Source organism: Montipora capricornis, chromosome 11 (genome assembly GCF_036669925.1).
Source record: "Montipora capricornis isolate CH-2021 chromosome 11, ASM3666992v2, whole genome shotgun sequence".
In the NCBI taxonomy this organism is placed as follows: Eukaryota; Metazoa; Cnidaria; class Anthozoa; order Scleractinia; family Acroporidae; genus Montipora; species Montipora capricornis.
The window spans coordinates 25,230,200-25,248,087 of NC_090893.1; the positions used below are offsets into that span (position 1 = coordinate 25,230,200).

At 38.8% G+C, this 17,888-nt stretch overlaps 1 protein-coding gene and 1 pseudogene across 1 annotated transcript; one reads left to right on the top strand and one right to left on the bottom strand.

The window, feature by feature from the left end:
- Positions 1-3,187: 3,187 nt before the first annotated feature.
- Positions 3,188-17,022, top strand: LOC138024079 (tyrosinase-like). The gene is made up of 3 exons (XM_068871167.1): positions 3,188-3,385; positions 12,630-14,047; positions 16,287-17,022. The coding sequence occupies exons 2-3, from the start codon at positions 12,640-12,642 to the stop codon at positions 16,370-16,372; spliced, it is 1,494 nt and encodes a 497-aa protein (XP_068727268.1). The 5' UTR covers positions 3,188-3,385; positions 12,630-12,639; the 3' UTR covers positions 16,373-17,022.
- Positions 7,962-10,964, bottom strand: LOC138024816 (uncharacterized; annotated as a pseudogene).
- Positions 17,023-17,888: the final 866 nt, after the last annotated feature.

Sequence of the window (17,888 nt, forward strand, 5' to 3'; positions counted from 1 at the left end):
CGTATTACTGCGCCATTAAGATTGTCAGTCCACTTTCTGAAAGGGAAAAAGCAAATATACTTAATAAAGAAAGAACTAGAAAGAAAGAAGGGCAAATGATGATACTTATTTTTTGAGGAGGTGTCTCAAAATATACGGTCACTTTTTTCTCGGTCACGCAATTCTCATATAGACGCTGGGTGTGCCTAGGGAAGGAGGGCTGTCTCAGGTAACCGAGACCATATAGACAGGCCCTTATTCTACGTTCATAGAATTTGCTCGTTTTCAAGTTTACCTCAAACGGGTGTTGAATCCAACAAACAAAATCTTCTTCCTGTTTCAAATTAAACACAAATTGACCTCTACAGTTTTTACTTTCCAGATCAAATATCAGAATATGTCACACACAAGGTTCCTTAGTTCCACAAAACGCAGCTTAATTATCGGTCACAAAATGAAATAAAAAACAAGACATAAACGCTTTTACATATTGTAATAGAGATCCCGTATCCAAATGTTCGCCTAGCCTGAGACTGTTTAGTGCTGTCAGCACGAGCGGAAGACATCCGAGGGTGAATTCGCTTTTAGTGATTTCTTATAATGTAGTCCAAGAAAGTTTTTCTCTACTTTCAGAAATGATAATACATTAATTCTGATCATTCTAGCCGTTAAACACCCTCTGGTCTTCAAGGAATAACAATTCAATAATTGCGGTACTTCTCGCTGCCACTCCAAGAGAAGATGGTTCAACAACAATTTCTATTCCGTTTCCACACGATAATATGTTGCGAAGAGCAAGTCATATATAAATAATCATAGAAAATGAAATTCTAAGAAACATAGCTTACTTTTCCGCGGAAAATAGCATTATATTTCCCATTTTATGTCCGATGGAAAAATATTGCTTTAACCGAGTTCTGGGGCACCGGAAATGGTGACTAAAGTGTTGTGGGCGCGCAATTTGAAGTGGGTGACTAGAGTCCTCATATTGGCAAAACGTTTTATCTTCATTACGTACTGATTTCTCCGACCAATTTTGTTTCCAAATCGGGATGGCGACTGAAATATTAACATATATTATCACAGGCACCGAACAATTTGTTTCGGTAGAAAGTCTGTTCAAAATGTCAAGAAAATTTGGTTTCATTGTGAAGAATGACTCGAGTTTTCGTTGGAAAAATTTCAGCTCAAATGCTAGTGAAATTTTTTCTCTTCTTTGCTGGGCAAGTAAGTCTTTTGAAGTCCTAAATACATGTAGCTCATCTAGAACTCCGTTCTAAAATGATACGAGATTTCCGAAGGTTGTGTAATACAAGGAAGATTCAAAGGTACCTGGGAATCCAAACAGATTAGTCTGTGCTATGTTAAACAAATTTGCTTTTAAAAGGAAATAAAACGATCAGAAAGCACAGAAAACCAATTTCAACTAATTTTACTGACTTTTGTCTGCTTTAGGAGAGGACAAAGTCTATTTTACTAATCAACTGGTTGACAAGGGCGGCGACTTTCTTTGCATAAAGTTTAAAACTGATTGTTGTTGGCGTCAGTAACCCAAGTCCTTTCGAGGAACAGTTGTCACTTTCACTTTCAACTTTGTGACGTCTTTTAACGATCTGTTCATGGCAATTTGCATCGCTGGGACTCGAAAAAAGGTCTATATTTTTAAAGTTCTATCCATTCAACGGAATCGTCAGTTTGAACTGTAGTGCATAAACACTAGACTCTTCTCTTCGTTGACAATCGAATCACATCACTTCGCTTCAGGTCCAAGTTCCCTCGTAGTTGAATGGATATGAAAAAAGGACATTACCTTTTTTTTTTAATGAAATCGACTAAACATACTCATTCGAGAAAGGATAGAAGGCCTTGCGTCCCGCATCATTGTGTATTATTAACTCAATCCCTAATCCGGTGCTTGCATTTCCTTTATTGATTTTGCTCGATGAATAGATTAGCCACACAATGCGAGCAATACTCTTATTCTCGTGCATGTATATAATAATTCGGGGCCCCTGCATAATAACTTACAGCTTATTTGTTTCGGTCTGCCCCTGATAAGTGTGTCATGTCTAGCTCTGGAAATTGACGAACAAAATATTATACCGCCTTAAAGATTCTATCACAGGTATGTTTTTTTCCTGATCTCAGAATAGGAAAAAAAATACCCTGCAACGGCTAAAACCATAGAAAAAAAAAAAAAAAAGAAAAAAAGATGGGGGAATGATTCAAAACGTCGTTTAGTTTGGGTCTTGAAAGATCGACGGGACCGATCGCATGACAACATCCATATTTTTGTCCACGCAAGGCCACACAATAGTCAAACATTACCACTACCTCTGATTAAAGCACTCAGTTAAATATTAGGGAGTTTAAGAAACGACGACGGCTACGGCAACGACAACGCCAAAAAGCAGTAATATTATTGGTTAAAAGAACCAAAATGATCGTGCTGCACGTGCGGCACGCATTTTTTAACAATTCTCTCGCGTACTCGTTAAAACTACTACGTGAAATGACCAAATTTAAGGCTTTGACGACAACGTGGACAAACTACAGTGAATCTTTCAGTCTCACTCTTTACTTCAAATCCGTCCGTACCAATCCAGTTATAGCACACTTCACCTATACTGAATAATATAAACAAGATGGAATAATCATGAAGTACTTAGAATAGCTCAAACTTATATTTTGAAGTGACATTTTGGTCACCGTACCCGTCGTGGTTTCTTAAACTCCCTATTGAACACTGGCTAAAGGAACAGAAATTAAGCATATTGCGAAACGGATGTGTGGAGTTTGCAGAGTTCGGAGAGTAGTTAACCGTTTGTATTCTTTGATCAGGGGAATAGAGGGCACGTAAAATAATATACTGACACATTTCAGGTTGTATCTGTATTTTTAACTTCTCAAAACACTTAGATGACACCAAATGCTTGTGCTTGAAAACGGTTAAGCGATGCAAATATGCAAACAATAAGAGAATCGGAGTTTTATTCCGTTTCGACCAAACACCGGCAACGCTTCCCCATTTTCTTATGCTATTGTTAGCAGAATTCCAAAGCCTCTTTCACTTTGTATGCAGTAAGCACTTAGATGTCAGCATGAATCAACTGAGACATGCTGTAACATCATTTTATGTTGTTTTTAGCTTCCTCATTCCAGTGCTGAAACGAAGCTTGAGCAAAGGAGTGACGCCCGCTTTGAACCGACCCAGTCATAGAGCCAATAGGAATTTCTGAACCTAATCTCGAAATAAGATTGGCAATTTTATTTGTTGTTTTACAGAACATTGTGTTCAAAAGGACCGAATCATTCCGTTCCATTAACTCACGAACCGACACTAGAGGACTTCAGAAGCCGAGACGCAAGCTCCAATTTAGGCGATTTGGGTTATCTGCACTACAAGGTATTTGAAAATAAGATCTTTCTCAAATTGGTAATCCACATTGAGCTTTTTTTCCAGGGTTACAAATCTTCAAATTCTGCAATGGATTTAACCACTGGGGTCAACTATCAACGTTTTTTTTCTTCTCTTCCCCGGATAAGCCCTTATATCAATAAACCAAACTTACAAGACATTTCTTATCACAAATCAATGATGTCGTGGGAAACCCCAATAAGATTTCATTCTTCTCTCCAGTAATGTCATTTTGGACACCCGCTATCTCTAGATTTAGTAATGATAAGAAAAATATATCAGGGGATCCTAAATTTGTCGAGTATTGCCTTTTTCCCTATCTTCCGGGTCTAATCGTTTCAGCGAATTCAGCAGTTTTATTTTCCTAAAATATCTTTCCATTTACTTATTTACCGCACTTGTCAACAAAAGCTCGAAAACTTGAATAAACCCCACCTTTAAGGCCTCGTCCACACTATGCCGGATAAATTTGAAAACGCAACTTTAAAGGGGGACTCTGACGAAAAAACACGATTTTTTAAAAAGTCTCAAATCCTCGAAGAAACGCCGCCAAAATGTTGCATACGATTTTCAAATAATGAACTTAACTTACTTTCACCAACATTTCAATGTTATTACGTCGAAATACTTGTTTTTCATAGCATCCGCCATTATTGGTATGTCGCCTGCATACTTATTCGAGAAAGCCTACAGCGAGGACTTATGGCGTCACGTATTCAACATATCGCTCGCTGCTATTGAGTAAACAATGGAAAACATGTCAGAAAGCGAAGCTTCGTCTTTTATCGATCATGATTTATCGACTTCGGAATTATCGTTTGACTTCGAAAAAATATTCTGAGTCACTTACCTGTGATTATGAAGATTTAGACTCGTGGCTACTGAGGAAAAAGCAGCCGCATATCGACAGGAAATAGCTTAAGCGGAAGAACACATACAGCAACACGTACATTTGCACCTAAAAAAATAACGAGACATTTGCATTTTTACAAATAACGGGAACAACAGTAAACAGACAAAATCATGACTCCAACATGCCATCTAATATCAGTTAATTCAAACGATCTCTAGCATTCCTCCTCTTCTTCCGCTTAAGCTCTTTCCTGTCGATATGCGGAAGTGGATGTAATGAGCACAAGTATACTGACTGTAAATCGGATCATTTTAAAAGAGATCTTTTGATGACGGTGTGGGGGAAATCACCGAGGAAAATCACGCGTGGCAGAGTAGGAAAGCGACATATTTTCGGGAGTCCGGGAAGGGCGGACACATTGGCTGGAAGCGAGTGCCAACCACGGGGCCGGGTTACTCTAGGAAAAAAATTGTCATGAAATTCCAATTTTCGAAAAAAAAAAAGAAAAAAAGAAAGACAGCAAACCCAATTTGTTGTTCCGTATCCTGACTAAATTAAATCGGCTTGCTCTGACCCCGGAGGCAAGACACCGACTCCTCTGAAGTTTGGTAGCAGAGTTTGACAAAAATATGTAAGGTTCTCGCTCGTCGGTTGCACTTGTCAAGGCATTTGCGGTTGACCATCTTATTTGCAAAGCACTTGAATAAAAACTTCGCTATCGTTGCCGTGGAAAATACTGCGAGCTTTCTTTAATTCGTGGTTGTAGTTTGGTTGAAGAACCCCTCTTAAAAACAGTTATTAATTATGAAATCGGAGAAGAAAACAACGTGAGATAATCGATTTAGCGATCGTTTCTGCTAAAACGGAAGTTCTATTATTGTTTTCAAAGCAAGCACAAAAAGCGGAAAGAACGGACGTCACAATGACCGACCTTTTAACAGTACTTCGCACATTCTTTACTAATTGTTAAGGAAACAATCGTATTTCTCCTCACAAAGATCACAAGATCTTACCTGCGAGCAAAAGGTTTTGACATCTAATAAACAGCTTACTGAACACAAAGAATGCACGCCGTTTACATTATAAATTATAACGAAGAATAAAAATATAACTTTGGAATGTTGGGTGCCCCGTGCGGTCTTTCTGAACTGAATTAGTGACAAACAAGTGTGAGAATTTATCTTAACTTCCCCTTTAAATGAGTCGTGTCTCACCATGTAGTTAATTGTGATGAGAATCACGATGTTTCGGCTGCATTCTGCACACTGCTTGTCTTCATCAGACGACGAGATCGGATGATTGTAAAGCACGAAGTTCCGCTGTGATTGGTTAATTTTTAACAGCTGTGATTCGCTGTTCCAGTCAGATGGTCAGCTCTTTTCACAATGTGTTATTCCACCCTTTGATCATCACCTTTTGTATCAACCTTCCACTGAATTACTTTCATTAAACTCTGTTTAAAAAACCGCCACCAAACACGCAAAACATCCGAAGTTCGCATGACTAAGTTTTCATTTCAAGCAACCGTATAAGATAACTTCTTAACCGTAACCGCCACACAACGACTGTTTGACCGCAAAATGATATCACAATTGGCTAAAAGTATCAAACCTCCAGATTAAAATGGACCATCTCGATTGGTTTTAATGTAGCGAATAAATTACAACTGAATGGATTCCCTTCTTAAGTTTCTAAAGCAAACTATTTCGATTTATTTTTACCCTGGAAGAACAGACGGACAACAATATACTTACAGTTTGTATATACTTAGCCACATCAGCCAATTGTTTGGTGCACTTAAAATTTAAAGGAAGCAAAATGATTCTAATCTTTTGCATTCAGGCGTTTGTAATTATAAGACGGCTTGCTTTGACTGGACGGAAAGACACCCTGAGTGTTTTGCAAAGGTTACGGTGAATGACGTGATGTGATCGAGCAAAGAAAACACTCGTCGATGCATCTGCGAATCTCTCAACTAACTGTATTCATCTCATCGTAATTTGAAATGAGAGACAAATTGATTTGACCCTTTTTGGAATGTTGGATAAATGTTATGATATTTTAATCTTACCTTATCAATGCTGTACCCTGTTAACTAAATTACTGTAATTATCATGCTTTCGAAAGATGCGCTTTGAGCAAACGTGGTCACTTCGACCGTTGGATAACAAACTGAGCCCTAGCCCCCTTGGTCTCCCGACATGAATTCATTGACTCAGTCGTCCAATCACACTAACGCCTCCCTTGTGTTGACAAACTTCATTGAAAGACGGGTTTAACAGCCAAGAGGCCGACAGCGACAATGAAAGTAGTAGTGTACAAACTAAAGAGACAATCTCAATACTTAAGACGTAATTCATGGTAATTTTGCGCCCTCATGCCGGTTTTATTGCTTTCTTCAAAGAACGAATTATAGGATTTACGATCTTTAAGCACGCGACGGCGAGATAATACCGCAACTTTAATATTGTGTTTGGCAAAGCGCACAATGATAGGTCTAGGTGTTACAGTAGATTTCTTACCCACTCGGTGAGACCTACTAATATCATTTGAGGCAACTTCAATATCAAGTTCAGATTTAAAAAAATTAATGGCTAGGTTATCAATGTTTTCGTCGGCTCTTTCGGCAATGCCATAAATTCTGACATTCGTTCTTTTTGTGTATTGTTCCAAGTCATCAACTAGTTGGGAAAGTCTGTCATTATCTTCTTCGAGATGAGCTATCTTTTTCACGAGTTCCGATAGCTATTGATTCAGAGTGGTAAACTTGGAATGATTTGAAATTATAAACTCGTTCAACTTTTTTTCGATATCCGATGAGAGATGTAATCATCGACAATTTTGATGACGTGGGATTGCTTGATACTCGTAACAATGTTCGGCAACGATTATTTACACCATTCGTTGCTCGTTGTTCTGTGCTCAGTCCCCCAGACTATGGCAAACTTGCATTGGGGCAAAGTCACGTTATTTGCTGTGTCATAGGTCGTGTTCTATTGGGATCAACCGCTTCAACCGCAACCGGTTTCGGTTGAAGCGGTTGAGGTTTCCCAATAGAACACTTTTCCAACCCATATCAAACTTACTTCATACTAACTTGAACATTTGATAAATTCGCTCCCAGTTCTCGAAACTGCTCACCTGACATGAGCAGTGCAATTAACGCTTGTCCGTGCGTGACAGTTCAAAATGGCGGGTTTAGCGGGAAAACGAGAGAGGAAGGTTCCGAAAAGACTTATTGATGAAATCGTCGAGACTAAACCAAAGAATTGCAAGAAAATGAAGGCTACTGACAGGAAACTTTATGAGGTTGAAGTAATAGAAATTGACAAGGCCGCGAACAGGGTAAAGCTTCATTTTAAAGGTTACAGTGAAAAGTACGATGAGTGGAGACCATATGACGAAATGAAGTTGCCAGTGATACGGTTTGAAAAGATGTCTAAGACAACAGATGCGTCTTATGACGATCGTCTCCAAAGCTTTTGTGAACGTCTCTACAGAGAAATCAAGCGCAAATTGTACACGGTCCGTAGGGAGGATCCAGAGGTACGAATTGAAGTTCCTTGCGACGAGGATGTTTTCTCCAGAAGTATTGCAATGGTCGCATTCAAGAGCACTGAGAGAAATAAAGTCATTTACCGTGTTCATTCGAATGAAAAATTGGATGAATGTATCGGTTTGAAGTGGAGTGAACGTATTATGAACGAAAATGGCGATTTTGCTTTTGTTGTTCCAGGAACTGTAAGATTTTGGCTTGCAAGTAGAAATCCCATTGTTGAATTTAAATTGATTGGCGACAAATACATAAGATCAGAAATAGATGATGGACATCAAGTTGTTTTTACATTTGTGCGCGGGGATAGCAACAGAAAAGGCTACAAAGACATGGTTCATAAGGAATTTACTAAATCAAAACTTACTAAGGTCAATTAATGCAAGATTATGAAGAAAATATTTTTCTTGGCAATGAAATATGTACACACACATATAAATATAAAATTACGTAAAATTATATAATAGTAATATAAACTTGTTGATATTTAGGTCCTCTGAAACTGACCTACAAAGTATGAACTGCTGCTGGTGTCTGTAAAATAGTGTTTGTCTGCAGTCTTCAATACTTGTGATTATTTTACATTACTGGGTTAACGTGCATCTTGGTTCCCACTTTCCATCTACTTTAACAACATGCACACAAAAAGTGTTAAAATTACATTTACTACATTTTGCAGTACATGTTTTAAGGGAATGCCCCAACTCTGAACAATTCCCACATTTGTAACTACCTTTTACCCTTTCAAGACCAGCAGCCTCTAAAAGCTGTATTCTGTGCTTTTTTAAGAAGAGTTGCTTTAAGGCAGATACTCCCCTATGGTTTGAAGATCTAAAGTAGTCCTTGGATACAGTATCATTATATTTTTCCATACCCTGTTGAGTGAAGTAGGCCAAATTTTTGTAAAGAGTTAAAAATTGAGGCACATGGGCATACAGGGCGTGCATGTATGGTGTCACATCTTTTGCTTGGTATAATTCAAGAAATTTTGTAAACCATTTCCTAATCTTACCTTCTAGGTTAACAATAGCATCGTCGGTGGTATAATCTAGCTTTAAATCACCTACAATATCCATAAAGCCACTCCAAAGAACCTCGAGGTGACCTGTCACTCGGCAATTTGGTAAAAGTGATTTGAAATTTATGTTTTGAATCAGTAGTAATTTTTCAGGGCCAGTAAGATCTCTATATTCCAACTTCTTGGTATCCTTGTCTATTTTCCATTCAAAGGAAATACCTAGACTCTTCACATATGTTTCGTACCCAGCCATATGTCTGTATTTGGCTCGGCAAAATCCATTTGAAAAAGTATTAACTTTATCAATGGCATCCTGCCTGCGTAGCTCCCTGATAAGAAGCTCAATAAGATTATCAGAAATTCTTAAAAACAAATGTAGTGTGTCAATTACCACATGATCAATGGGAATAAAACTAAACAATGGATCATTTTTACAGTTGTATTGTTTACACTTTGCATGCCTACTTATCTCCACAGAGTCCCTTGCCCCAAGAGTTTTGTCGGTTAAAGACCACTTTTTACTGATATCAAACCGTTCATTTCTTGGGCACTTACACCAGATGCAAGCAAAGTTTTGATTAGCAGCTCCTAGACCACAAACACAAGCTAAGAATTTCCAATCTCCCCCCAAAAAATACTCTATGCTATACTTTTGGTTATTTACAGTAATTTCCTTTAAATTTGACATTTCCTTTATGAGATCAGCAAGACTTTCCTTAAGATTATCATAGCTTTCTGTTGTTTTGATTATGGCAAGAACATAATTTCCTTTCTCATTCATTGCTGCATCTTTTTCATTTAATATTGTGTATGTTACATTCTCTAATTTTAACCGTTTACCAATATTTGTTCCATCTCCACTGATCTTTACTTTGATAGTGGCATCCGTTTTGAAAGTTCCATTTTTTTGCAGCCTTGCTATTTGTTCCTTGATACTTTCATAAAATGAAATCTGGATTCCCTCTGCCTCCCCAGGTGTAGCAGTAAGCCTCCAATTGGAATTCAGCTCATTAATGTGCTTGGCTATCTTATATTTTGTTGGCATGTCTTTGCACTTCATAGCTAGTTCATGCCAGGCTTCATTGGATATGTTGAATTTATCTTTAATGTATATCCACATGTTAATGTCATCTAAATCCCTGTCAGTTACCTCCTTTGGCTCTGAGTCCAGTAGTGGAAGCTCGCCATCCTCTATCAAGGAAATAGTTTCATACTCCTGGGTTTCATTATTAAGAACTTCAACTTTAGTGGCAATAAAATTGTACAGTCCCAGAAATGAGAGAGTAGCTTGGCAGTCCTCCTTCATTCCCATTTTTATTCTTCCTTGATGCTGCTTGGTGTATTGGCTAAATTTCTTATGTTTGCTTGGACCCCTTCTCCCTTTCTTCTGCATTTTTGCCACCTTCTTTGCTAATGCCCTGAATTTTGCTCTGAAATATTTTGTACTATTTTCTGAAGCCTCTGTGACATTCCTTAATTTCTGCTCAATGTTTAATCTCTTTGCCTGCTGTTCTGCCAGATCTTCTTCCGCCTTTCTTTTCTCCCCACGAAGTTGTTTGTTTTCATCAACCAATACAGTTGTCTCTAGCTCATGATAAAAATTTTAAAGGAGTAGCTTGATGATTTCCACTTTGAGATGAGTTGCTTGATACACTTTCCTCCCCTTCTTGAAGCCGTCTTAAAAGCTAAATTCAGTACGGATATCTTTTTCTTAAAAACATTGAGTATTCTACTGTTAAGGATGACTCCACGGATTCCAGACTCTGTAAGAATTTTCTCTGTTATTCTAGATATAACAGACTCTGCGTTTTCATCAGTTGCAGGTTCCTGAAAAGACTGCTTCGAAAGGGTATAGATAAGATAGCTGAATTAAAATAAAAAGAAACAGCATCAGAAAATCAGTCACGGGATTTTAAAAAAAATGGACCGAAGGTATAAGTAAAAACTAAGGAGAAACGATCAATGAACACTCGCAATAACGAAACTTTCGATTCACTAACTTGTTTATATCGAAGGTGAACCAAGGCAAATTATTTCCTTTGGGTTGACTTGTTTCATCAGCAAAATCATTGTGTGCGTAGACTACAACCGCGTGAAAGGTCAGCAAGCACAAAATCAACGGTGCATAAATTTCAAGGCCCATTTCCCGAACCTAAATCAGATCTATTCGTCATGAATTTTACATCGATTTGCGCCAAATTTATTCCTCTTTTCATATTTCGCGGTAACAACACAGGAAACGCATGCGCTTTAGAGTCTTAGGCCCATGCCCTGCGGACGTTCTTGAACGCGTTACGATTAGTCTCTTCTGAGAGCTCGATCTCCAAAAAATCTCTCAAAAAACCCGAATCATTTAATTCAATGATCGCCTTTAAATGTGGTGGGATAACAAGTTTATATATGGTAGTTTTATGATCAGTAGGTAACAAAAGTATCGATGGAAGACAAATATGCAAAAAAGAAGAAAATCTTCAAAATGTAGCTTAATCTTGACTGACCTGAGTTGCGTGACATGTCACAGTAAACCACGTAGAAGCAAATGTTAACCCTAAGTTTGATATGATTTTCGGTTGAAACGCGGTAACTCCTGGGAATAGTTATTACCAGACCTCTCAGCGTTGACAAATTGAGGCCTGAAAGCAACACGGCAGTAGTCCGCGGCCGACTTTAAATGGCCCGCGTAAACGACAGCGGTTGCTGCCAATGCTTTTTCAACCGTTTCAACCTAGTTTGATGCCGGTTGAAAAAGTTGATCAACCAAACCAACCGAAAACGGTTTTTTCCCTATAGAACACCAAAAAACCCAACCAACTCAACCAACTACAATCGGTTGATCCCAATAGAACACGACCAAAGTATCCAAGGGCATTTGGAATTGGCGGGGTCGAAATTGCACCAAAAACAAGTATAGCTTGTGCAAATACAGACAAAGCTCTCTAAGCGGCCGTCACTTTCGTAAGAATAAATAAAAATGCTAGCTTATAAATTAATCCATCTGGAACGTAGATGCAGGTTTTTTGGAAAGCCGGGATACAACGTCACTTACCCTCCCATAACGACACCATGTCTTTGTGGGACTGAGCACGAAATTCAACGATCCCAGGTTCCTCTGGGAAATATGGTGCGTAAGACTACAAGATAGTGCGAGCGGCGATCGAGGTGAGCCTGTTATTAAATGTCCTGTTCAGTTACTGCTAAGACAATCTATATTCATATATTTTATTTCCAACAATCTACATTTTTCGGGACAAAATCAAAAAACTTTAAGTAAGATCGATTTAGAAATCGTATTAAGAATAAAAACTAACAACAATATCCGACGTTTCGGAGTCAGATATGACCCCATTACAGTTTAACCTTGATAATGGGGTCATGTCTGACTCCGAAACGTCGGATATTGTTTAGTTTTTATTCTTAAAATCAAAAAAAAAAAAAAAAAAAAAAAAGAAGAAAGAAGAAAACTGGCTTGACTCGTGGTTGACTCGGGACTTCAGGTTGACTTGGTCTCGCGGATGGCTCGTGTAACGTTGCATCTTACGTTTAATAGTCAAAAATCTTGCGTTAGTGAACCCTCTATTTTTTCTTGAGTTCGTCGAGATCGCAAGAAAAAGTATTTACCGCAGGGGATTTGAATAAGCTCATTGATTGCAGTATAATTTTGTACTCACAAAATACGCATGTTATGCAATATATTCCAGTTTTCCTGACAAACAGGCTCGTTGTGTGCATCTTTGTGTTTCTTGGTAATTTACAAGTTGCTTGGAAAAACACGATCCTCGCTTTTATTGCTTTACTTTATTGCTTTTAGGAAGGTCAAGATGAGTCGAAGAGTCGCTTTCACTTGGCTTTTGCTTTATTTTTTTGCTGTCAGTTTACCCTTGACAGAAGGCCAGTTTCCTAAAGTTTGCGTCACCCTCGACAGCTTGAAGAGCAAAGAGTGCTGTCCGATCCCAAAGGGCTTCAGTGCGCCTTGTGGTAGCGATGGCAACAGAGGCACGTGCCAGGAGTTGATGATTCGTGAATGGAATTTTACCTACAGTCATTACCAGGCATTCCAGTTGGAGGACGATCGTCACGACTGGCCAAATGCCCTCTACCACAAAACCTGCAAATGCCAATCAAACTTCGCTGGTTATGACTGCAGCAAGTGCAAGTTTGGTTACTATGGTAACAACTGCAAACAAAAGAAGATCCTGACGAGGAAGAATTTTGTCAGATTGTCAGCCGAGGAGAAGGATCGCTACATGAGATACATCAACATGTCCAGGTACTCTGAAAGTGATTATGTGGTGACTTCGACTCCTTACAAAGTGATCAACAGAACCGTGCAAGCTGGTGGAGACCCTGCGTCCTTGTTTTACAACGTCACCAACTATGACCTGTTCGTGTGGATACATTATTTCGCAAGATATGGTACAACTTATCCAAACAACAAAACACACGCAGTCATTGACTTTGGGCATGGGGGCCAGGGGTTTCTTTCGTGGCATCGACTATACATGCTTGCGTGGGAGAGAACCGTGCAGGAAGTTGCCGGTGATGACAATTTTTCTCTTCCTTTCTGGGATTGGACTTCACATAAAGATGAGCGTGACCCTACTATTTTCTCTGAAGATTTACTTGGCGTGACACAACAAGAAGACGGCGTGGTGCAAGGCAAATATTTTAAAGATTGGTACGCCATTTGCACTGAACTGACACTGTGTAATCCTACAGTTCGGCGGCCCAGGCTGGAGCGTTCGACGAAGAAAGAAAACGAAATAAAAAACAAGACCCTAGGATACACGATGACGTTTCCAAGCAAAGAAGAAGTCAATTTTGCTCTCCGGTTTGAAACCTTCGGGCTACCGCCTTACAGCAAAGTGTCGAGCTGCAATTTCGTAAACATCCTTGAAGGCTTCGCCAGTACCAAGACTGGATATAGCTTGCCCACCCGCTACACCTTGCACAACCTGGTTCACGTCATTGTCGGGGGAGCCATGTCAGAAGTACGCTCAGCATCTAATGATCCAATTTTTTTACTGCACCATTGTTTCGTGGATCGCATCTTTGAAAAGTGGCTTCGCAAGTATAACAAAGACGCCTCTGTTCTTTCTATCCTCGACGCACCCATTGGCCACAACAGGAACGACGTCATTGTACCATTGTTTCCATTGCACACCAATGAGCAGATGTTTAAGAAGTCTTTTGAGTTCGGTTATGAATACGAGGATGTTGACGAAAATGGTAAGTATTTTGTGGAGGCCCTGTGGCCTCATCATTAGTGTGGTCGCACTTAGGTACTGTGATCAAGGAGGCAGTGCTCTCAAGGCGAAGTCCTTACACTTCGATCGGGTTGACCCTTGAGATGACATATTTTTCAAACAGCGGCTACAAACATAATGATAAAGCGCATTTTACTTTTGACTTGACTTTTCGTATGCTACAACATACATCTTCAGAAGTGACGGTTGAAAAAATTCAAATATGATATATATAAAATTAGGAAGACTGGTAACTAGAGAGAATAAGACAAAAATAGTAAGATAAAGAGATAGCAGTAAAAACTGACCGTTTAGCAAAACTAAAGTTTTTCACTACCAACGTTTTCCCTTAAGGATGGTTTAAGGTCACGCATTAATAAAGTTTCCTTTATTTTACAATGCAAATCAGAGCTACCATTTGCTAAAACTTGAAAATGATCCCATTTTATGTTGTGACCTGTTTTTACTGAGTAATCTGCAATCGCGGAAGTTTGACTGATCCTTTTGAGTGCTTTGAAATGATCTTTTTTACGGTCACGTAAGCGACGTTTCGTTTTACCAATGTAAAACTCATTGCAGTCGCAACAAGATGCCTTATAAACAACTTTGGATTTTTGTGATTTGCACAAACGATCTTTATAAGGAAAAAAAAGACTTGATTCGACATGTGTTAATTTCATGCTCGGGATAACCCTGGGATGAGCTAGCACACCGTGCACCGGTGGCTCAGTTGGTTGAACAAGAGCTGTCACGCGGGAGGTCGGGAGTTCAACTCCGTCCAGACCAACGCTCAGGGTCTTAAAGAGGGTCTGAATTGGGGGGTCCACATGTCGGTTGTCGGTTAAAATTTTATTACTTTGTTGGTTGTCGGTAAATCCCAGTTAATTCTTTTGTCGCTAGTCGGTAATTTTTCCCTCGTTTTGTCGGTAGTCAGTAATATTTTCTAGCCCTTTGTCGCTAGTCGGTTAACCCCATTCACACCCTCTTTAAATAACTGAGGACAAAGTGCTACCTTAAATTGTAATTACATCGGCAAATGGTTAGACTCTCTAGTCTTCTCAGATAAGGACGATAAGCCGGAGGTCCCGTCTCACAACCCTTAAATGTTTATAATCCTGTGGGACGTAAAAGAACCCCCGCATTTGTCGCAAAGAGTGGGGCATGTAGTTCCCGGTGTTGTGGTCTGTCTTCTGTGATGTATCATGGTTGCGAGGGTAAATACAGATCTCCATTTAAACCAGCTATGCTGAACTGGAATTTCTGTATAAATAATGCATATAAATAAATAAATAAATAAATAAATAAATAAATAGATAAATAAATAGATAAATAAATAAATAAATAAATAAATAAATAAATAAGTAAGCATACTGTGACAAATCCAAGGGGTAGGAGAAATACTGACTCAGATTGCTTCATGCTACAGAAAGCTGAGATAAGCGTAGGCCTGATGGGCCCCTTAGCTCATATGCAGACTTTACCCTTTTACTTTTAATTAAAGCGTTATCGAACATAACATAGCTAGCAGAAAACTGCGCTATCAAACGTAGTATGCATAGACGTGAATTCAATAGTGCACCTTGCCTCATGGTGTGAACAAAGGTGACTTCGCCTTGTCATTTCCATGATTCATACCTTAGCGTTCATCATCGAGTTACGATGTACTTGGTAAGTTTGAAGAGAACTCAAGAAGCTAGAGTTGCCCTCGTACTTGCTCAAAAAAATTCACAATGCCCGAACATGAGTTTTGAAATCGGATAAATCAAAAATCTTTACAAGGATTCAAAAGTTAAGACCAATGTTTCCTTTCCGTCAAGCCGCATTATTAGAAGATCTCCTTCTCTATCCTCCACCTAGGGAGATAAATAAGTACTCGAAAAAATATTATAATAATACAAAGTATTCTATGTAGTATAAGTATCCAGCATTGTATCAAAGTATACAAAAATTTGGTTTTATCAACGGAGTTGATAATGTAAATTGGCCACCGTACAGAGATTCTAAAAGCTGACGTTTCGAGCGTTAGCCTAAGGGCTAACGCTCGAAACGTCAGCTTTTTGCATACTACTTACTACTTTGTATACTACGCCAAATTTTTGTATACTACTTCCCCACCGACGCAGCACCACAGTTTCTTTAGAAATTACCCCTTCATTCATTTATTTGTATCAAAGTAGTCTTCTCTTCCTTTGTTTAATAAATAATGGTATTTTTCGCTTTAGGCAAATCCTCTAATGATGAAGAGCCTGTGGAGCCAATAGATTTGGGACAGTGCCCGGTACCTTGCCCGGCAGTTTCAACAAAGTAGAGCAGAGCAGAATAGTGTAGATCACAGCCGCCAGAGAAGGAGAGCAGAGAGATATAGTACAGGCAGAGTAGATAGAGAACAGTGAAGTGGAGCAAAGAAGGGTACAAATGAGCAGAGCTAGGCAAAGAAGAGCATAGCTGAGTAAAGTAGAGACGGCATAGCAGAGAATTAATCGGAGAGAATGTATACAATATAGCAATGTATTGCAAAGATGAAAAGAGCAGAGTAGCGCAGACTAGAGCATGGTAAAGTAGAGTAGAGAAGATTAGACTGTACTGTAGCATAGAGTAGAGCAGCTAGAGTACGTAGAGCAGAGAGTAGAGTATAGCAGATTAGATCAGACAGGACTGGGTATTTCAAAGATGTTCATTTTACTGTTCTAATATGAGTAGAAAACTTGAGTAACTGAAGGTCTCAAACTCCAGGTGTATTCTATAAACATTATGTAAGGAACCCCTTAAGACAACCTACAGAAAGAAACTTTTATTATCCATTTGAAACCCTGAGAGGACTTTTTATTCAAAACTTATAGCATCAGTAATCCTTTAAAAGTACTTCACTCCTTAGCATTGTGATATACCTCTCGATAGGGATTGAATAGTCTTTTTCTTAAATTACGTCAACGAATATAATAAAACATAAAAACCAAACCATAAGTATACATTTTTGGCAGAAACCGTGACGGGCTCCCCGATCGCACATCAATTATAACTCATGTTGGTTGTTTGGTTTGTTTTGATTCATTGTGAATCCATTGCACTAGAAATGCGCTGGGAATAATAGGCCTGTGTTATTTTCGGCTCTGTTTTTAAAAGTGGGCCGTTCTCGCACCTGACTAATTTCCGGTATGTCTACCCCAACCAGTGCGACACCCGTATTTTAAAATCAGCCCTTTTGAAAGGAGGGTTTTTTTGAACATCTCAACAAATGTGCAAATGATATGTGTTAATGCTCAACCGCCACAAAGTTACAAGATTTCTTGGCCTTGTTCTCTGTTCGATCAATGCCATGTTGACGCTTATACCGGTTGTTGACAGGAATGATAATTAATAGAAATGGTAAACACCTTTGATGACTTTACATTGAAAATGTAAATTTCATCAGAGATTGAAAAAGGCGGAAACAGAGACTTTTTTTCAATTGCCTTGTCTCCCGCCAAATGCGCGAAAAAAACATTGCTTTCGCTATTTTATCTTTTTTACAACAAATTATTTAAAGTTATGTCTAAAGCAATACATCATTTTAAAGCTTATAAAAATAAGTTTTCCAGGACAAAAAACAACTCTTTACCAAAGATATTGTTTCTTTAATAAATGTCCTCAAATGTGTGGCTGGCACATTTTTAGGTCAATATTTTTTCTTTGCTTCAACGCACTAAGTTCGGTTGTGAGTGCGCTAAGAAGTTTTGGACGAAAGAAAAACGTTTTGCCAGCATGTGAGCAGATACCAGACAAAATTAATCGGCCTAGTGAAAACACAACCCGACTGTACTTAAATTTTGCCAACCACAGAACAA

Coding starts and splice junctions, on each gene's coding strand:
- LOC138024079 (XM_068871167.1), top strand. CDS start 12,640: ATGAGTCGAAGAGTCGCTTTCACTTGGCTTTTGCTTTATTTTTTTGCT. Junction 14,048..16,286: donor CGAGGATGTTGACGAAAATG/GTAAGTATTTTG, acceptor TTTTCGCTTTAG/GCAAATCCTCTAATGATGAA.